The following is a 22,596-nucleotide window of genomic DNA, read 5'->3' as shown; positions in this document are numbered from 1 at the left end:
TTTCAAAATAAGCAATTTCGTTTGTGTTAAACAAAAGAAAAACAATTGTCCAATTCACCATTTGCCTTGGGTTTAATAGGCATGCCCGTTTTGACCCAGAGTTTGGTTAGTATTTAAATAAATAAGTTTTTCATGATTAATACGTGTACCTTCCAAATATTATATATTCTAGGCTTGTGTTGCTCATGCCGCTTCTACTGATTCTCCAAATCTTTCTCATGCTTCATTTCTTTTTCTTCACATAATGAAATTCATGTAACCGTAAAAATACCTATATAATATAAATTTTAGTTAGGAAAACAGTTTTTAGAGTATCCTTAACAGATTAGCAAGTTCAACTAAACTATTTCTTTTCAAAACAAATGTATGTAATTAAGGAAAACCAAGTGTGACCAGACAATGAAGTAACAACAGTATATCCTAAAAATTGGAGGGAATTGCGGTTGTATGGTTTCCCTGGGGTGTTTGTTGTGTGCGCGCCGGATACAACAATCTTTACACAAACGGTAGGATTGATTGAAACAGAAATATTTAATCGTAGTTCCTCTCTTAATATCATTTGATTACAATATGCTAGTTAATATTTACTCAATTGAGGCTTGAATTTTGTCATAACTATGGCTTACAAGTCAATCCAAGATACTATGGAGAAAATTTACGAGCCTTTGTATTAAAAAAAAAAAAAATTACGAGCCTTTGAGACATTTAAAACCACCACCCCAATTTAAAAAATATTTATTGAGAAAAGGCAGACATTGAGATGCGCGCTAGTGGTGATTAGGCATATTGAGCAATTAAGAAGTCTATAACCGAGTATTACATCTTTAACATAATAAGAGAATCTAGTTGCACGAAGAATTAAACAAAAAATAAAATAAGTTATTGAAGGGAATAGCACATAAATTGAATTTCTTGATTATTAGTAAGAGAATGTTGTTATAAAATGTCTGCACCACCTATAGCAAGAATCTTATGCCAATATAAAGCAATTCTCATCTATAGTATTTTCGTTTCCACTCAGGAGTTTTTTATACAGTAACTGAATATTATTTTTCTGAGCAGATATATAAAATTATGATCAATATTATCAGTTAATGACACAAACTTGGTAAAAGATCAACATAAAACAGTCTAACTTTTTATAATTGAAAACACAATTTCATTATCTCTTAGCATGAGAGGCTCACATGAAACACCACAGCCAGAGAACAAAAGCTCAACCATCATTGACTGTATCACTAGAATAAAGGACAAACCTCTTACACAAGGATCAGCTATCAAGACCTGCAATGAAGATCAAACTAATCCATTCACTGTCACCTTTACCGGAAATGGAAGAAGACGTCAATTCAGCACGAGTTCTTTGAATTTAACGATGCAATCTAATGCTTCCTTGAACTCATTTTCTTCCAATGCAATGTTGAACCGGCAGTAGCCAGGAATTCCAGTCCAGGAGCCACTGTTTATACATAAACCAGTGGCTTTGAGAATGACAGTCCTAATATTTGAGTCATCAATCTTGAATTCAGTGGTGGCATTTTCTCGGCTCTCATCGCCTTTCGGCGAAATCTCAACCTTGACGATCTTGTCAAGATAGGCTGAGGGCTTGGCCACAACAGAAACACCACCCGAGGAATCAAGCACATCCCACCCACATTTCTCAAGAAGCTGTGGCCAGTAAGAAAGGAAGAATATATCAAAAGTCAAAACCCTTTCAAGCATGCATATATGTTACGCCCTATAGGTTGTAGGCAGATTTGAGATCCAAACTGACTTGAAGTTTACAAGGAAAAAGAGAAAGCTTGTACTATTGAAATGTTTGGTAAGCTGAATAGAAAAAGAAAAAAAATAAAAAAGAACTGGAAAAAAATTTTTTTTTGCAGATGAAAATATCTTTGAATCCTCCCAGAATTTAAAAAAAATAAATAAATTAAAAGGCAGTCATGTTAAATAATGAGTACAAGAGTATAGTAAAAATTGCATCTCATTTTTTTGTACAATGGAAAAATCTCTTTGCAGATGGGCTGCATATATCTTAAAAAGCATTGTTCTTTACGTGAACATCTGAATAAGGAATTAGTTCCATGTTTCCTCTACAAATACTAGGCTGAAGAATCATGCACACTACAATACAACATTTTGTTTCAAGTTCCAGTTGCAAGAAGTTACACCGCGATCAATTCAATAATGTAATTTGAAGGCCAAGCCGGAGGTTCAGGCAACGTAAGGAAAATATATTTAACTAGCTGTTTGCCCTATTACCAGATAGATATTAGTAAAAACAAAAAAAATCTAATTTCAATAAAATGGCCCAACACATGTTCGTGTTAATTTTATTAACCAAGTACTTGACAAGGAAATAATTTTACACATAGTCATGCAAACGTTTATGATTTAGATTTGAGAATTAAGCCACAAACAAAACAGGTAAAAAAAATTAAGTAGAAAGGGAAGATTACCTCTTTCAAGGATTTGTATCTACTTCTCAATTCCCTTGTGTGCTCAATAGCGGCATCATATAGGTCTGCTGATTGCTGTTCCATAAGACCAAGCAACTTCTTTATAGCATATTTAACAGTACTATGAGGTCTGCTTAATCCTGGAAATGCATTGAAGGTATCAACCAATGCTGGCTGGTTTAGAATCAGAAACCCAAATCTGAGAACACCATTGAGCATCTTCAGAGATAATCCTCCAAGAAGAGAGACAAAAAATGATGGTTTGCACAAAGAATTTAGCTCTGACAAGCACCCATGCAAATTCCAGCCACCCCAGCCTTTATAGTCATATTCCAAACCTGAAAATGAAGTGTCAATTATAACTCTTGCCCCAAATTTAGCACAAGTTCGCAAGATCTCTCGTATCTCGTCATTGCTATAAAGTGAACCGGTTGGGTTACTTGTTGGACCAGATATAAAGACCCATGGATTTTTCAGAGTCTCAAGGACTCCAGAAAGTGTCTTCCCTGTGAGCTTGAAGCCTTCACTGACACCGGTAGGAACTGTGACTATGCTAGCTTGCAAGAATTTGGCAGCTGAAACATAGTTCCCATTTGATCCAGTTGGAAAACATATGGTGCCGCCTTCTTTGATGCAGCAAAGGACCAATTTATTAAAAAGAGCTTTGGCATTTTCCGCATGTATAATTTCTGTGCTGCTATCTGTTGGGAAACCATAGTTTCTACTGACAAATTGTTTGATGCTCGGGGTGACATCAGTTTCAGACTCTGTCACGTTTTGTCTTGCAAAACTTTCAAAAATAGAAGCCTTGACAGAAGATGGAATAGACAAGAAGCTTTGATCACAATCCATGTGGATAAGAGACCCATTCTCTGCCCCATCAATTGACAGCTCAGCATTACTAAGAACTGGTATAGCTGAGCTAGCAAATCCTATCATATCAACTGATTTGACATTTTCACAATTTCTCTGGAGAAAGAAGTCAAAATTTAAGTAATGAGACAAAATTTAAATAGGAATAATTAATCTATGGAGTATAATGGCCCGTGTTAGTAAAAAAAAGAAAATTATATCAATAATAGAAATCATCATAAAATGGACTAGGTAACATTTTCAACTTTCAGATTCTAATCTTCCTAGGAGTTCAAATTTGAAACAGTTGAGCCACCGAACTCCCAGGCAGTCTCTAGCTCATCAGGTACAAAAACGAGTCAATGACCACAAATTTATTCAAGTCATTACATTATGTGATACATGGCAAAAAGTAACAACTCTTTACTCGATTCATTGGCACCATACCTCTATTTCATCCTCGTTCATAACCTGTAAGGGACACAAATCATCTCACAAGCTCCTCAATTCTGTTGTTCCCTAAAACTAATTAATTCCCATTTCAAAATGCCCCCTTATGGGAGACCTACTTTTCCAAACTTTTTAATGATGGAGAGGGCTTGTCTAATAACATGGAAGATTGAAGGAGAACAAAATTTGTTATTCTATCAAAGGATGCACGATAATGAGGTAAAGGAAGCTCTTAAGAAAATGATAAATGGTAGAGCCAATGGACTTGGTTGTATCCCTATTGAAGTGTGAAAATGTTTAAGTGAAGAAGAGATGTAGTGAATAACTAAGTTATTTAATGAGATCTTATGATTCAAGAAAGTGCCTGACGATTGGAGGAGAAACATTTTAGTTCCTATTTACAAAAATAAAGGGGATATTTAGAATTGTACTAACTATAAAGGGATTAAACTTATAAGTGATACAATGAAATTGTGAGAAAGAGTGATTAAGCAAAGGTTGAGATTGGAGACTGGTATTTCTAATAATCAGTTTGACTTCATGCTAGGTAGAGCGACTACAAAAATGATTTATCTATTAAGGGGATTAATGGAAAAGTATCAATGCAAAGGTAAAGATGCACACATGATTTTCATTTATTTGAAAAAAATCTTATGATCGTGTACTGAAAGAAGTACTTTGGAAAGCCTTGAAAAAGAAGGAAGTACGGGTTGCATATATTAGAGCTATACAAAATATGTATGAAGGGGCAACACATAGTATAAGAATATCCAGAGGTGAAGCATAAGACTTTCTTATAAGCATAAGACTACATCAAGGATCATTTTTGAGTCCTTATTTGGTTAACCTAGTCCTAGATATTTTGACTGAGCATATTCAAGAGGAAATACCCAAATGCATTCTTTTTACAGATGATATAGTTCTTATTGAGAATACAAGAGAAGAAATTAATTGTAAACTTGAGTTATGGAGGAGAACATTAGAGTCAAAAGGGTTCTGCTTGAGTAAGAGTAACATGGAATATTTGCATTATAATTTGAAAGTAAAATTGGGAGATTGGATTATACCTCAAATGAAAAAGTTTAGATATTTGGTAGCCTATTATTTAACATGATGGGTTGGTTTAATTGGAGGAAGACTAAAGAAGTTATTTGCAATCGTAAGGTACCTAATAAATTGAAAGGTAAGTTTTATCGAACTGCTATAAGACCAACCATGTTATACGGCAGTGAATGCTAGGTATTAATGGGATAGCAAGAGCATAAAGTTGAAGTAATAGAGATGAGAATGTTGAGATGGATGTGTGAGCATACACATAAATATAAAATTCGAAATGAACACATACGAGAAAAAGTGGGCATAGCACTTATTGAGGGGAAAATGATAGAATATTATTTGAAATGATTTGAACATGTACAAAAAAGATCGTGAAAGGCACCAGTGAGAAGAGTGAAGTGGATAATTTTGAGCCATATTAAGAGGGGTAGGAGAAGGCCAAAGAGAATGTTTATAAAAGTTGTTGACTGAGACCTATTAATTAACAATATTTCTAAAAGCTTGGTAAACGATAGAGCACAATGATGCCATACAATTCATATAGCCGACCTCATTTAATAGGATAAGGTTTATTGTTGTTCACAATACCCCTTGATGAAACATAAATTAATTAATCTTTTTGGGTTTATTATCTAGGGTTTTATTTTCATTATCTTTAATAATTAAGCATTAAATCAAATAAAATAAGATATCTAGACCAACTAAATCATCTTATCTTCATCTATTAATTTTAGATAAATTAGATTTTGAATTTGAATTATTATTTAATATTTCTAGGGCTCTATTAATAGCCCTAGGATTCTCAGTTGTATTTAGACTTGATTATCGAATAAGAATTTGCATATTTCTCTCTCTGTTTCTCTCTCTTCTTCTTTCCCCTTCCTGTTTCACATCACCCCTACTCCCCTCTCTTTTGAAATTGATCCATGTCCTCAAGGATCTGTGAAATGTCAGAAACTCATAAAGTCAATGATACAATTGAAAATTTTGCGAAGAAAAGTATAAACTTTTCAGGAATTCTCAGCCCTATATAACTCTAGCTCTCCTAAATTCAATAACAGCCAGGGGCCTCCTTCCAATAACTTTTATAACATGACATTTGATTATGAGGCCAAGCTGCAGTTGTCAAGTCCAAGCTGATGGTTCTAGTTTGCTTCACATGACAAGATAGATTGATGGCAGACTAGGTAGCATAGGATGTGCCTAAGTTCCACATTTAAAAATATAGAATCCTCTATGGGGGTAGGTATTCAAGTGAGTTAGTTCTCCCACCTCAATGGCCCATGCTTCATTTTCATTACCATGATAATTGCTATCATCTTCTTTATCATTTCTCTGTCTATATGACCCACATTTATGACATTCAGTAAAGTCCATCCAAATCCCCCATAGGCATCACGAACTCTTGCTATGGTGCCAAATTGTGCTTTTGATACCCACTGATACATGGCGAAACATAACACAACTCTTTACTCAATCTATCTATTCACATTCCGTGCTTCTGTGGAAATCCCATTAATTGTGTAAATAGTAAATAGGCTTGATTTGTTTTTATTATTATCCCTTCTCCTTCGGTTTTGACCATTAGAATTAATGGTGATTATTCCTTCCCTAGTCATAGGCTAGAAATTAGGGATTAGATTAGCCTAGCACTGTGTATATATTGTAAATCGCATGTTCATGTTCGGACATATACTATTGAAGCATTTTCAGTCGACTCTCTCTCACATGGTATCAGAGCTTGAGGGAGAGATCGAAAACGTATCTGATTCGGAAACGGAGATGGAGCCGACTGGAGCGGTACGCGACACCCAGACACGATCTGCGACTGACCCGAGAGACTCCGATAGCATGATTCCGAATCAGAAAGAAGGAACGAACCACTCTGCGAGTGATTCTCGGGGGTTCGACAGTCTGATTTCGAGCCAGAAGGGGGGACCGTACGCGTCGATGCCGAGCTTAGAGGGCTCAAACGTCCTCATCGTCTCTGAAAAACTGACCGGAGACAATTACCGGGAGTGGGCACAGACGATGAAGCTCTCGATCGAAGGTTGTGGACGACTGGGCTTCCTCAATGGCGATTCTGTGATTCCAGATGGATCAAATCCGAAAGCTCTGCGCCTCTGGAAAAATGAAAACTTGATGGTGGCTTCCTGGCTTATTAATGCGATGACTCCAACAATAAAAAGGAGCTTTATGTATCTACCTACTGCAAGAGAGATATGGGAGGCTGTACGAGAGGTATATTCCGATGGAGAAAATGTTTTTCAAATGTTTGAAATCAGAACTAAATTGTGGCACATGAGTCAGGGTTCCCGTAACCTTAATGATTATTATCTTGAAATGACTGCTCTTTGGCAGGAATTGGATCTGACTAATGAAGATGCCTGGAAGTGTGCTGAGGATGCTGCCCTGTTTAAAAAACGCATTGACAAAGAAAGGCTATTTGAGTTCCTAGCAGGACTCAATCCAGAACTTGATGCGGTAAGGGGAAGGATCCTAAGTCTCGTACCATTACCATCTGTCCGTGAAGCATTTGCTGAAGTAAGACGTGAAGATGCACGTCGGCGTGTTATGCTGAAAACTGATGCCAAGGGGACCACTATTGCACCAGAACCATCAGCACTTGTCACTAGAAGTGCAGATCCAAGAGGCCAGAAGAATAGACCAACTTGTGAACACTGTAAAAAGACAGGTCACACCAAAGATACCTGTTGGGATATTCATGGCAAACCCCCAGACTGGAAACCAAAGAAGCCAAGGGGTCGTGGTTATCACATTGGCACAGAAAAGAGTGATGATAGACCCACAACACCTCAAGTGCATCCAGCCACCCAGCAGTTCCCTCCTGAACAATTCGCCAAATTCATGGAATTTCTTAATACCCTCCACATGCCTGGCACAAAACAGCCAACAGCCACGGTAGTCCACAAAGGTAACTTCTTACAAGCCTTACATGTCATTCAGCACCTGTGTATTGCAAATCCCTGGATTGTGGACTCAGGTGCTTCTGATCACATGACGGATAATCGAGAATTATTCTCCACATATACTCCATATAGTGGCTCCCTTAAGGTTAAAATCGCTGACGCTACAGTATCTCTAGTCGTTGGTGTTGGAGACATAAAAGTTTCCGATAAGCTGGTTCTTCATTCTGTTCTGCATGTTCCAAAATTGAAGTGTAATCTGTTATCTGTGCAAAAATTGACCAAGGATAAACACTGTCATGCTGACTTCTATCCCAACTATTGTATGTTTCAGGAAATGTCAACGGGGACAATGATTGGCAGTGCTAGAGAATTTGATGGTCTTTATTACCTTGATGCATCCTCTAAAGAGTATGGTAGCGTTTGCAATAAAGTTTCCTTTCCTAAGGATAGTAGTATTTTGTTATGGCACCAACATCTTGGTCATCCCAATTTTCAGTATTTGAGTCAAATGTTCCCCTCTCTTAATTCTAATAAAAATGTCTCCAAGTTTTATTGTGATGTTTGTGAACTTGCAAAGCACCATAGAACCACTTTTTCTCGCAATATTTACCAACCTTCCCAACCGTTCACCACTATTTCACAGTGACCTTTGGGGACCTAGCCGGACTACGAACAGAACACATAAAAAATGGTTTATAACATTTATCGATGATCACACCCGTGTTTGCTGGACCTTTCTCCTTAAAGACAAAACTGATGTTGTCCCTGTATTCATCAACTTTTACAAAATGATTCAAACCCAGTTTCACACCTCTATTAAAATCCTACATACTGATAACGGTACTGAGTTTATCAATAACTCTTTAGGCAATTTCTTACAGCACCATGGAATTGTTCATAAAAGCATTTGTGCTTATAGCCCCCAACAGAATGGCATAGCTGAAAGAAAAAACCGGCACATTTTAGAGGTTGCTAGAGCCCTACTTCTTACTCATAATGTACCCAAATTTTATTGGGGTGATGCCATCCTTACCGCCACCCATCTCATTAATCGAATGCCTAGCCAAATCCTATCTTTTAAAACCCCACTTGAGGTTCTTCACATCACCCATCTTATTCCTCACCTTGAAAATAACCTTCCACTGCGAGTTTTTGGGTGCACTGTCTTTGTTCACATTCATCACAATAGTAAACTTGACCCCCGTGCCGTTAAATGTATTTTTCTTGGATATTCTGCTTCCCAAAAAGGATACAAGTGTTATGATCCTCTTACACAGAAATTCTTTGTTAGCTATGATGTCACCTTCCATGAAGATGAATCCTTTTATCCGAAATCTCCAACTCAGGGGGAGAGTGTGAGTGACTTGGAGTCTTCCTTAGAACCCTCTTTCCCACTTGAATTAGAATTACCCTATGAGTATGAACCTCCATTAGAACTTCCGTTTGAAGTTGATGCGTCAACAATTGAACCTGAACTAGATAATGTACCTACCACCGAGGGGGATCCTAATAAGGGGGAGAGAACAAACACTGATAAATTCTATGATCGGTTTTATGTTCGGAGGAAAACATCAAGGAACCAGACCCAAGTTCTCGAAGCTGACCATGATTCTGAACCAATGACAAATCCTGAACCTCAAGAAGATATTACTGACTGTGATCAGCCAGGAGGAGTAGAAGAAGATTTGGATCTTCCCATTGCACTTCGGAAGAAACCCAGATGCTGCACTAAACACCCAATAGACAAGTTTGTCTCTTATAAAGCTCTCTCACCTCGATTTCAAGCCTTCACTACCAATCTGGATAGCATTACAATCCCAACATGCATTGAAGAAGCACTACAGTCCCCAGATTGGAAAAACGCTGTTATGGAAGAAATGAATGCTCTCAAGCTAAATGGTACGTGGGAAGAGGTTGAGATACCACAAGGAAAGAAAGCTGTAGGTTGCAAATGGGTATTCACAGTGAAGTACAAAGCAGATGGTACTGTTGAAAAGTTCAAGGCTCGTCTTGTGGCGAAAGGTTTTTCCCAAATCTATGGAACTGATTATACAGAGACATTTGCACCAGTTGCTAAGCTCAACACAGTAAGAATTCTTATGTCCCTGGCTGCAAACCTTGATTGGCCATTGTATCAGTTAGATGTAAAGAATGCATTCCTAAATGGAGACTTAAAGGAAGAAGTGTACATGACGCCACCACCTGGATTCCCTGCCCAGAGAAGGAACCTAGTCTGTAAATTAAGAAAATCCTTATATGGATTAAAATAGTCACCTCGTGCATGGTTCGAAAGGTTCACACAAGTTCTAAGAAAGGAAGGTTTCACTCAAGGGCAGAGTGATCATACATTGTTCTTCAAGCACAGGGAAGGAAAGAAAACTATTCTGAGCGTATATGTGGATGACATCATCCTCACAGGGGATGACCATGAAGAGATGGAAAAGATTAAAAAGGCATTGGCCAAATCCTTCCAAGTCAAAGACTTAGGGGAAATGAAATATTTTTTGGGAATGGAAGTAGCGCGATCTAAAAAAGGGATTTATATATCCCAGAGAAAATACATCCTCGATCTGCTAAAAGAGACAGGAATGTTAGGGTGCAAACCTAGTACGACACCCATTGAAGTAACATCAAAAAAGAAGAAGATAAAAAAAGATGACAGAGGAGGAGGAGAAGAAGAAGAAGAAGAAGATGAAGAGGAAGAAGAAAATGAAGGGAAAGATGTTGACAAAGGAAGATACCAAAGACTAGTTGGGAAACTTGTCTATCTTTCCCATACTAGACCAGATATTGCATTTGCAGTAAGTGTAGCAAGCCAACATTCTCATACTCCTAAAGAGAAACATCTAAAGGCAGTCTACAAGATTGTACGATACTTGAAAGGCACACTTGGAAAGGGAATATTATATCAAAAGACAGAGAAGAAAAATGTAGAGATATTTACAGATGCAGACTGGGCAGGCGCCCATAATGATAGAAGATCAACATCAAGATATTGCACATATGTGTGGGGAAATCTAGTGACATGGAGGAGTAAGAAGCAAAATGTTGTTGCAAGGAGTAGTGCGGAAGCTGAATTTCGAGCAGTAGCTCATGGTATATGTGAAGAGATATGGGTAAAACGGGTATTAGAAGAGCTAAGGATTGAGTTAGAACTTCCAATGAAGCTGTACACTGATAGCAAAGCTGCTATAGACATCTCACATAACCCAGTTCATCATGACAGAACCAAGCATGTTGAGGTTGATAGACACTTTATCAAAGAAAAGATTGAGGGAGGCCTTGTGTCACTCATACATGTGCCATCACAGAATCAAACCGCAGATATCTTTACCAAAGGCTTGAACAAGGAGATGTTTGAAAAGTTTGTAGGCAAGTTGGAAATGATTGACATATATAGTCCAACTTGAGGGGGAGTGTGGAAATCCCATTAATTGTGTAAATAGTAAATAGGCTTGATTTGTTTTTATTATTATCCCTTCTCCTTCGGTTCTGACCATTAGAATTAATGGTGATTATTCCTTCCCTAGTCATAGGCTAGAAATCAGGGATTAGATTAGCCTAGCACTGTGTATATATTGTAAATCGCATGTTCATGTTCGGACATATACTATTGAAGCATTTTCAGTCGACTCTCTCTCACAGCTTCTATCTCATCTGTTAGCTATAAGCTACTGGGAAACAAATCATCTAATAGAATCCCCAGTTATGTTAACTAATTACCGTGTGATGCTTTGCTTATTGTTTTTCCGAGTATCCCTGCCATCTCTAATGTTTTAGGCAACCTAGTCTAAATGGTTTGGAACATTGGCTGTCCTTTTTTCCTCCCACCTATAAAATATATTAGGACACAGAACATGAAGCCTGATTTTTCTCCTTTCTCAGAGAAAAACTGGTTTTAAATTTATGCTTGGAGCTGGTGCAATCACTGAGATACTAGTCCATTTGTGACAATGACATAAGCACTAGTTTGGATTCAGAAAGAGGCAGAGAAGGGAAATGGAAAGATGAAGTTTCCCAGAAGAAATTATGCTACTAAGTGAAGCTGTTTAATGTCATCTTTCTACTACTTTCTTCTATGCTCCAAGTATGTTACAAACGGATGGACTGCCGAGGTGCAAAGGTTTACATTCTAAAGGTATGAATTACTCAAGAAGGAAGTCAGACTGACAAACCTGAGCACGTGGATGTCTGTCTGCAAGCTGAAAAGCAAGAAGCTCATGAAAAATACACCCATAGTAGTACTGACTAATCAGCGAAGTATTGCCCTCAAGTAGTTCAACAGTTTTGGACAAGGCACTGAAGACTGACTCTTCTTCGGAAATGACAAAAGCTACTTCTAAATCTGGATAAACCTGGATTATGTTGTTCAGATCATCAACAATAAATTATGGGAAAAAACTTGGTAGCCTGTATATGGTAATCAAGTCAGTGTAGTTGACATAGAATTTTACCTTATTCTTCACCAATCCACATATAATTGCCACATGAGATGGCAGAACATTTCTGGCTAGATATTTTAGGACCCCATTGGATCCTGGGAGGCTGGATAGCTCAAAGTGATCAGATATGTCTAGAAAGAGATGAGATCCAATCTCCCGTGTTGCTTCCAAGAGGTTAACAAAAGCTGAAGTAGTAACTGCCTCAAAAGGAGCAATCCCAGTCACCACCACTTGTGGCTTCAACTTCTTTATCAGTTCTAACATCAAGTCTGACTGCCGAGGTGCTTCAATTACGGCAAGTGTATCCTCTGGAGAGTCACCAGTTACTGTATTCTTCTAGAAAGGAAAAAAAAAAAAATAGCATGCCAAGTCAAATTATCACGTAGTGCTTCCAAGAAGAAACAAAAGATTCAATCATTTATTTCCACTAGAACTATCTCTTTCTTTGGATAAAATCTACTAGCACTATCTAACTTTGGAGAAGTTATATCCACTAGCACTTTCTAACGTTGGAGAAGTTATATATTTAGAACTAGAACTAGAATGGATATGGATACATCATTGAATACTACGAGAAGCATATGCAATCCAAATGATGAGGGAAGATGGTATTTGACATATGTTGATTTGCTATTTCCAATTCCACAACGACAAACAACCGCCAACTTCTAAATCAGGACATAATACTTGTCAGGAAATGAGATGATCATCTGTTCTTTATTCCTTTTTCACCCCATTAATAATTGTAGCTAACTGTGAAGTTTTGTGAACACTTGGAAGAATAAATGCCAGAAACAAAAGACACATTTTTATGTGTTCAAAGTCTCAATATGGCCGTAGCAACAAATACCTAAATATTCTCCTCAGAAAAAGAACGTTTAAAATAAGTGGTGATTATTTCTCAGCTGTTACCATTATATGATTAACACCAAACATTTATTCACCAGGGCAGAAAATATTTGTTCGTACAATATAAAAAGAGAGAAATGAAAAGATATGATACAGCCAAGCTAGTCATTTTTAACATCAGCAACATTTTTTATTGCAGAAAAGAAGTTTGCAAGTGTCCATCAAATGGTTTTAAATATTGTAAGACTATATTCTGATAACTTAGAACCGCTCATAAGCCCTTTTATTCTGTCAAAAGGAAGTAGCAGATCATACAGAAAATTCTCCTTTGGACTTTGATGATTGAGTAGGTGACGACAAAAGGTAAATATGGGTTTTGCATGACATTTCCTCTATCCCTATTTACTTGTCCTGATTTGCTTTTCCATTTTGCCCCTAAATACTCGTCCTGTTTCAAATTACTAGGTATAATAATGACTTGTTTCTAATAATACCCTTATAAAATTTTTTTAAAGTGGTTAAATTTAAAATGTTGAGGTATTAGATAGAGGGTAAAAGTGAAGAACAAAAAATAATTCTTACGTTCTGCATAAAGTTTCTATCCTCCTTGATCTATGTATTTTGTCCTATGAGGACAAGTAAACAGGGACGGATGAAGTATTAGTAAATTTCCAAGACAACTGGATCATACATCTGTCATCTCCATATCACAACAAAATCCATCATTTAAAACCATCAGAGAAATAATATCTTCCTAAGATGATAGAATAAGGATAGAATTGAGGGACAGGGGGCTCATCATTGTTCAACAACGCCAGAGCTCACTAATCTTATCCTCCCACAGAAAGTAAATGATGCATAACTCTCCATGTTTGGCAGTTTTATTCCACAGCTCAAAATCTATGAAGCACTTTCTGATATAACCTTATTGTGTTTCCTCACCAACAAACATATTACCATCACAAGGCAGCTAAATGTATTTCCCCATGCAAAAGAGTGGATCTGCTAATGCTGTGATGAAATAAACTATCCAAATCGGTTCTTTTTTCTCCCTCAAGTTGTTAATCATTTGAGCAAGTGGCAAAAGAAGTCAGAATCAACTCAATCATAAATGTAAAGTTCAAGGCTAAAGATGTTTAGGCTATGAAGTAAGAAGCTCTGCCGCTAAAAAATAGAAGTTATGATTGCAATGAAACATGACACTTTGGACAGCATGAATCACAAAAAGCACGTCATGAAGACTATATACCTCAATTGCTAAAGATGTTAACCACTGCCTGGGCAGGTGTCGAGTCAAATGTTCATCAACAATTGCAAGGTGAGGTGAGCACAGACGAAGAGCATTCTCAATTGCCACAGTCCTTGAAGGAAAGATGATCACATTCTAGCAGAAGATTTGGAGGTAGAAGGTCAATAGCACATACTACAGGACATTTTCCAAACATTACCCAGGTAGCTCAAGTAGCACACATGTAACATGCTATCAAAAAAATTAAACTCTATAAAGAAAGGAATGCAGGGTATTTCCATATTATTTTTGATACATCATAGTAGGAAGCATTTGCATTCATAAGCCAAAGAAAGTACAGACTTTAATCCCTTCTCAAATTGTAACCAATCTAATATCTAATAATCTATTAATAGAAAGATTTATTATGCAAGGAGCTCCTAGCCTTTACATGATTATTGAAAAGCATTATTTGAAGAAATTCAGTGATTTGATCCTCAGATTCTTACCATTCAGATTCAAAATATTCAAAAATTCAAAGAATAATTATCCTATAATAGCAGAAAGATAAGAAAATACAAATCAATAAGACAATGTCTTTTAGAACAAAATAAATAAAAAACTGATATCAAAAATTAACTCATTTGACTGAAATACAGTGTTAGAGGAAAACAAAGATAAAAATCTAGCAATCCAACAAACTAAATACAGATAATATAGCTAAATAAGAACCAGAAAAAAACAAAAAAACCCAAAGCTCCAACTGAGTGTGCTAGTAAGAACTTGCGCTAACCACCAAAAAACAAATATTACAAATTGCTAGTAATACGTGCTATCTTATATCTTACTCTTGTCATTTTGAACACTCACCCTCAGATGGGAAGTAAATTTTTATCATACCGAACTTATAGCTCATCTTCCTAGCATTACCTATCTTCCCTGAAACCAAGTCCAGCTTGAGCAATATCATTAGACTCCACGTTTTTCCAAATTGTTTTGGTCCTTATTTCCAGGTAATACAATTCCCATATTTTTCACCATAAGGATTGGTCACAAGTAGGCCTTTCTCCTCATTGGTCTCCATCAAGTCAATGGTCTCATCTATTGGTTCTGGTTTCCTACTTGCTGGTTTCCTGTAAATATAAATTATTGTTGTTTGTTTGCCTCATCTAATGACTGAAAATTACAAGATAGCACAAAAAACTTTAAACAGTAGATAGATTCTATTCTAATTCTAAGTTCTCTAAAGAGAAGATCCTCCTTGCAGTCTGTATCTTTTATCAGCTGAAAAGTAGCCACCTGCTGGCTGCGTTTCATGTAATCCATACAATGCATGATTATGGTCACCATATAAGGTACACACACAAGTAAAGTATGAAATCAGAAAGGCTGGTAAGGGATAGAGTGGCAGCTAATAGGCTCGTTGTTATTTTCTTTAAGAATGATGATAATTATTTTAGTGTAGCTCTATTAAAGGCATGTTGATAAATCCCCATAAACTTGCATGAATAAACCTTATAAAGAATCAGAAGACTCCTATGAAAAGATATAAAATTTACAATATTCACTGATCCTATCAGCTATCCTTCCCTGTTTCATTCATGTACAATAACTTTATTAAATAGCAATAAAGAATGATATGATATACCAACAAAGACATCCATGGTAAAACATTGAATTAACATTTAAGAAAGGAATAATAGAATCCAAAAGAGATAAGGAGGCATCATCTCATGCTTTATTCATGTGTGTGTGTACTGCAGCATGGCTAAATAATTAAAGAAGCAAAGTCTCGTTCTTACATTGGCAGTCAGTGGAATATGGTGATACGTTTTCATAAATCCTGCAATAAGACTGCGAAAGCGTTTGGATCCAGATGGCGGCTCATAAGGAAAATATGAATTCTTTTTAAGGGCACTTGCAAGATAAGCAAGGAAAGGAATCTTCTCATCCGCAACTGAATCATCATCAAAGGACAAATCTAAAGAACTGCTGATCTCTTGGAATCCATTTTTAAGAAATTCAAAAATAATCTTAACCTGTCAGTGTAAGAATGGCATTGCACTTTAATTTCCTCCTATATTAGGAAAATATACATGCTTTTTTTTTTTTTAATGACAAGCTTTAAGTGCACACCTGACTAGGTTGACGAAGTTGACAACTGTAAACTGATAGAGCATGAGATATGCTTCCACCAGCCTTTCCATAGGCCCATGCTGTCCTTGCACAAATTGGCTGATCACCAGAAAGTCCCATAAAGAACTCAAAACGGTGTGGACTGTTCTTCTCAATCTCAACTAAGGCACTAATATCTGTGTCTGCAGCCTGTACCAACACAATAATAAGATTTCTTCCACTGAATAAATGATACTTAATCAAGGATCTATTAACTTGCCTGAATAATTTTAGTCTGCCAAAGTTTTGTGACCTGGAAACCCCGACGCTCAAACAATCGTTTGCATACACCTTGACCGGGGCGACCTCCCATGTTAAATATCATGATTCCATTTGGTCTGATTACTTCTATTCCCTCTTCAACAGCCCTAGCAATTAATCCTAAGCCAAACTGATCTTCCACAAAGCCCTAGATGGATTAAAAAAAATGAGAATGCTGTTGTTTGATTATAATTAGTTAGCCAGCATATTAATCAGAAACATTTCTTCAAGTTGATATTCTTCAATCTTGGTGCATATGGAATGGGAATTGTTAAATGAGAGTACTAAGCAACATTTAACAGGGAATTACTAAATGAGATAAGATCTATAATGATTTTTTTTGGCAACACTATAATGATTATATAAGAGGACAAGTTGGCATGGCATCCATTGTAAAGATAATGGTAGAAAATTGTTTAAGATGGTTAGTTCATGTGCAAAGAAGGCCAATGGAAGTGCCAGTGAGGAGGAGTAAGCAGATACTCTTTGTAGCCAACCCCACTTAATGGGACATGGCTTATTGTTGTTTTACTAAATAACATTTAAGCTATACCCAAGACCATGAAATTTTAGAAAAATATCCAAAAAAAAAAGCCAATGAAAATTTATGAAAACATGTAAATGCTAAAGGTTCATAGTCAACGGTATTTGGCATATAATGAAGCAGGACATGAAAGCTAAGTACATTAAAGATGATCTATAATGTAATACCAAGGATTCACCAAATAAAAGTAAATAATAAAAGAAGTAACTTCCTTACCTGAAGTGCACAATAATTGCTCAAGGAATAAAGGAATTCTTCACTTGCATTTTCAGTAATAATCTTAGACATTGCATCTGGGTTGGGATTAAGAATCTGCATGAGTCCACACAAGTATAATTGATATTTGGAAAAAAAAAATGGTTAAAAGATTCTTCCAGAACACCTCCAAGTAAACAAATTCATCAAGTACTAAGAAAGTTAGAGGAGCAGATTCCCCCAAGGTTCCAAGAACTCATAGGTCATGAGAATAACGTTGACAGTTGAGATGTGTGCTTCTCTTAAACAAGAAGAAAGATGGCATTCTTAATACAAGCATTGCACTTTTCTATGGGAAAAGATCGTATTATCTGTGGCTTATTTAGTTGGTTTTAAAAGCTACTAAAAATAATCTTAACTGTTCTAGATAGCCCGTCTGACCATGGTGATACAAAGATCAAAATAACTTAATTTTAAGAAAAGAGAAAAAAGCTCAGTTCTTGCTAGGGCTACATAAAGGACTAACTCAACAGAACTTCAACCTAACCCAAAGTCTGGTTCTTTCCATGAAAAGGACTAAGTTAGGCAATCTATAGTCTGGTCTGGTCTTGGTATAACCTGAAGCCAAATAGAATCGGATTGGTCCAGTAGGACAAGGAGACTGGCCCAGTCTTGTCCGATATCTCACTTTGTTTCTTTTTTCTTTTCTCATCAATAAGAGTTAGCAATTTATTTCAACATAATAAAATTACTTATAGTCATATCAAATTTATCACAATAACAATAATTATAAATCCACAACAATCTCTAATAACAACAAAAAGTATTTTAGTTACAGTACAAAAGATTCAAATTAAACAACCTTCAACAAATCTAAAGTCCATTACATCAAGTTAACAATAAATTTCACCAATAAAAGAATAAGATTGAGGTTGGTCAATGCTGGAATTTTGCTCAATATTCATGACTTTGCAAATATCAAACATAAAAAATTACTAATTATTATTATAAATTATTGTAATAATAATTAATAAATTAATTTTAACTATATTAAATAAACTTATAGGATTGAACTGGACCAAGTGGTCCAAATACTCGGTCTCTTATTCAATCCAACCCGAAAAAGCCTTTTTTTGTTGACTTTTTTAGTCTTGAAAGACTAGTTTTTATCTGAACCGGACTAGACCGAGTTATCTCAAATTGGACCGGACTGGATTGAACTAAAGAACTTTTGCACAGCCCTAGTTCCTGGTACTTCCACTGGTGGTTTTCCATAACAAAAGACTGCTTTTATTATGTGGTAACAGAAATTGAAGAACAGAACATAAACTAATTAAATTGTTTTGTTTCGAGATAAAGATTACTAAAAAGGTACCTGAGGTATGCATCCCACAATTCTCTCAAGTTGAATTTCATGTTCTCTGCAATACGATAGAAGATCAGATTCATGAAACTCTACCCTGTCCAGCAAAGTTTTCTTCTCCTCATCATAGATAGGCTGGCCCTTTTCATCTAAAGCATTTAAATATAAATTTATCCAAGAAATCTTTACTGCTCTAGGATTGATATCAAGGCCGTAAACCTGAAGATATAGTTGTATACAAGTTAGCAAACTGCAAAAAAGAATTTATTATGAGAGCTTCTATCAAAATAATGAAATACAAAAGCACTGAAATTAAAAAGAATATTTGGGCACTTCAAAGCTAACCTTCAAAGGCAACCACTTCTCAGCTATGGCAACAGATATCCACCCATTTCCACAACCTAACTCGGTAACAGTCCTGTCCTTGAAAATGGAGTCTGGATGTCTATTAATTCCTTCATAAAAAGTAAACGACCAGTCTTCTGGGACAAAAATGCTAGGGATCACCATCATTGTCAATTTTTTTCTCCCCTGGTATCCTGCATTTAACAAGAGAAATAGAGAAAGTCAAAAGAACATTTCTCAAGAGTTAAAACATGTGTGAACTCTATATCCAAAACATTTCTATCGTACACATGCCACAATTTTCATTCAAGAATTACCTGCAGGAAGCATTTCATATAAACAATGCTAAAATTCCAGTAAACTGGGAGGGGGACGAAAAAAGAAAAGAGATGTCTAGAGTAAAGCCCCGCATTATAAGTGTATTCCCCCAACTGGAACAATCTTTGGTACAGTCTCATTCACTGCCAGAGTAAGGCACTGAAATCAATTACTTGGAACATGTTATTGCTGAAAGCATTGGAAGTGAGTAGTGACTAACTGTGTTCAAAGAGGGCTTCTTCTTTTTTTTTTTCTCGTTTGGCTTGAAACAGTAAATTCAGATCTAATTATACTATTGCAACTAAAAATCACAGAGCCAGTCCACTAAAATCCAACGCTATGTGACGGTACTAAGTAGAAGACGGCGAAACTTATACGCTATACATGATGTCTTGAATTTGGACAAAGATCATTTATTTTTCACCGTGTTCCTAAACATATTAAACAAAAAAGAAGGAAAAATTCGCCCGATCACGAAGCTTATCTTCTTTCATTGTTGGTGTCCAAAACCAATAGGCCAGATCAGTTAGTTACAGCGCCTCATTTTTACCCCTGACAATAAAAATACTGCAGGAGACAACACGAAACGAAATTGCATGCAACACTAATTTCGTGCTAAGAAAGTACCAGATATTAATAAATGCGAGATGTTATCTTCCTAAGAAAAAGATAAGTAAAAAAGAAGCGCACTCCATTGAGCATTCTCCCCAGCTTTCTGTAAACCAGACACTAGTTACTCGGTGCAAGCTTTCCATTTCGCGTCCAACAGATTTCCACTTCAACTTATACTCGATTTCCCACCAGCCACACAGGTCAACTAAAAGTTATAAAACCATATGTAAAACGAACATACAAAAGCAGTAGACAGCAATGGCAATACCCTCATATTGCTCCAAGAAAATGTCCTCGATCCGGAAATGATAGGTCTTAAAGCAGTGATCGCGGGCTTCCTTGGTGGTAAAACGCTTCTGCAGGTCTGAAAGGAAGATTCGAGCCTGGGAACGGGTAGTCGGATCTTCCAGGTGAGCCAGCACCGACCGGAGTGCACCGTATGCGGCGTCGCCGGACTGCTCGCAGTGCTTCAGGAACTCCTCCACCGAACCATAAACAACGACATTCACTGCCATAGCCGTTGACGCTCTCACTGCAGAGCCGGAGAGAGAAATTCAAAACGCTTAAAACAACCTGGTCAGAGAAGACACTAGTAACTAATGGAGTCATGCTCTTATCCATGCTTCTTGGAGAAGGCGATTTTACTTCCACAGTCTACACAATTTTTTATCAAAAAGGATTTATTATTATTATTATTATTACTATTATTACTATGATATGAATATTACAATGATAGTGGATGTCCATCTTCATCACCTTTTCATCTTCATTTTCATCTTCTTTCATGAAATTCCCACCATCATGAGAGATGATTATCCTTTATTTGTTTTTTTTATTTGCGTAACATTTCATGTGTAAGACCATGTCTATAAATGGGGCATATAATTTGTATTGAAGGATACAATGATCAATAAGAAATTCTCTAATTCTCTTGTCTCTATCTCTTCTCTCAATATCTTTATTTTTTAGTTGCTTAATTTTATAATACGTTATCAACATGAGATTTCTGTTAATTTAAAGCTTTTGTAGCAAGGTTTCTCATAGAAGGTAATTTTTATATTCATATATGATTTGATCTATTTTCTAATCATTTGATCCTTTTGATCTTGTTTAATTTTGAATATCATCTAACTCTTATCATATTTTTATTATAATACCTATATGTCGAATCTTTCGAAATTTGAGTTTGTGGCTTTGGACATTATTAGGAAAAATTATCTATCTTGGGTACTAGATGCGAAAATTCATCTAGATGCCAATAGTCTTGGAGACACAATCAAGGATGGTAATCAACATCCAATCAAAATAAGGCCAAGGTCATGATGTTTCTTCGTCACCATTTACATGAAGGGTTGAAAAGTGAGTATCTAACTATAAAAGATCCCCTTGTTCTGTGGAACAATTTAAAAGAAAGGTATGACCATCAGAAAACGGTAATTCTTCCAAAAGCTCGTTATGATTGGATGCATTTACGTTTACAAGATTTTAAATCTATGAGTGAATATAACTCTGTAATTTTTAGAATCAATTCTCAATTGAAATTATGTGAAGAAAAAGTCACTAATGACGATATGTTAGAAAAAATATTCTCCACATTTCATGCATCCAACGTGCTCCTGTAGTAGCAATATTGTGAAGAAGGTTTTAAAAAATATTTTAAATCGATTTCTTATTTTCTTGTGGCTGAACAAAATAACAAGCTTTTGATGAAAAATTATAAATCTTGTCCAACTGATTCTACCACATTCTCTGAAGTGAATGCAGTGCCAAATGAATTAGCTCAGGGTTATGGTTGTGGTTGTGGCCATAGTCGTGGATGAAGCTATGGCCATGATTGCGGTTGTGGTCGTGGTGGTATATCTTTTCACATGAAGTGGACAAATAATGAAGAAAAATACAAGAAAGGAACAAGTAGGGATGATAATAATAATATTAAAAATTTGTGTTACTGTTGTGGTGGTAAAGGTCATTGGTTATGTACATGTTGTACTCCAAAATATTTGATTGATCATTATCAAGAATTGCTTAAAAGTAAAAGCAAAAACAAAGAGGCAAAGATAGCAACACATTTTGCTTAAGAAGAAGGCAATTCTAATTATGGTGACATGAATGTTGCTAATTTCTTTGCCAATCTTAATAGAAGAATTGATCACCTGATTGGAGATGGAAATGTCCAGAAATAAATTTCTTAGATCTTGGTGTAGTTAAATTTTATAGTTAAGTGTCATTTTAATTTTCTTGTATTGGAATAAGAATTTACTTATAATGTTATTTTTTTCAGAGAATTTACTTATGATTTTGTTGTTTTTCAATGAATAAAGTTTTTGTATTCTATGTTTTAATTATATATTTTTATGTTTTTTAAATGAAGAATGAGTATTCATCTGATTGGTACCAACGACAATAATGGAGATATGTGTCTTGTCAATAGTGCAACAACTCATGCAATACTAAAAAATAAAAAATATTTTTCTTTTTTGGTAATGCAAGAAGTCAATGTTCAAATTATATTTGAAA

The 22,596-nt window shown here is 36.0% G+C and overlaps 1 protein-coding gene across 2 annotated transcripts; it reads right to left on the bottom strand.

The window, feature by feature from the left end:
• Positions 1–1,109: 1,109 nt before the first annotated feature.
• On the bottom strand, positions 1,110–20,679 carry LOC129305780 (methionine S-methyltransferase-like). 2 transcript variants are annotated; one of them, XM_054945861.1, is made up of 12 exons: positions 20,348–20,679; positions 19,150–19,343; positions 18,817–19,023; positions 17,463–17,558; positions 16,662–16,850; positions 16,403–16,591; positions 16,069–16,305; positions 14,288–14,422; positions 12,202–12,525; positions 11,923–12,102; positions 2,460–3,428; positions 1,110–1,668 (listed from the first exon to the last, which is right to left on the bottom strand). In XM_054945861.1, the coding sequence occupies exons 1-12, from the start codon at positions 20,592–20,594 to the stop codon at positions 1,345–1,347; spliced, it is 3,291 nt and encodes a 1,096-aa protein (XP_054801836.1). In that variant the 5' UTR covers positions 20,595–20,679; the 3' UTR covers positions 1,110–1,344. The 2 variants fall into 2 exon arrangements, with proteins under 2 accessions (XP_054801836.1, XP_054801837.1); XM_054945862.1 differs by having other exon boundaries at positions 12,202–12,522.
• Positions 20,680–22,596: the final 1,917 nt, after the last annotated feature.

The sequence above is a fragment of the Prosopis cineraria genome, unplaced genomic scaffold (assembly GCF_029017545.1).
Source record: "Prosopis cineraria cultivar Desert tree isolate PC_DT_omini unplaced genomic scaffold, ASM2901754v1 PC3, whole genome shotgun sequence".
NCBI classification, from domain to species: Eukaryota; Viridiplantae; Streptophyta; class Magnoliopsida; order Fabales; family Fabaceae; genus Prosopis; species Prosopis cineraria.
This window is presented reverse-complemented; position numbering and strand designations above follow the sequence as displayed.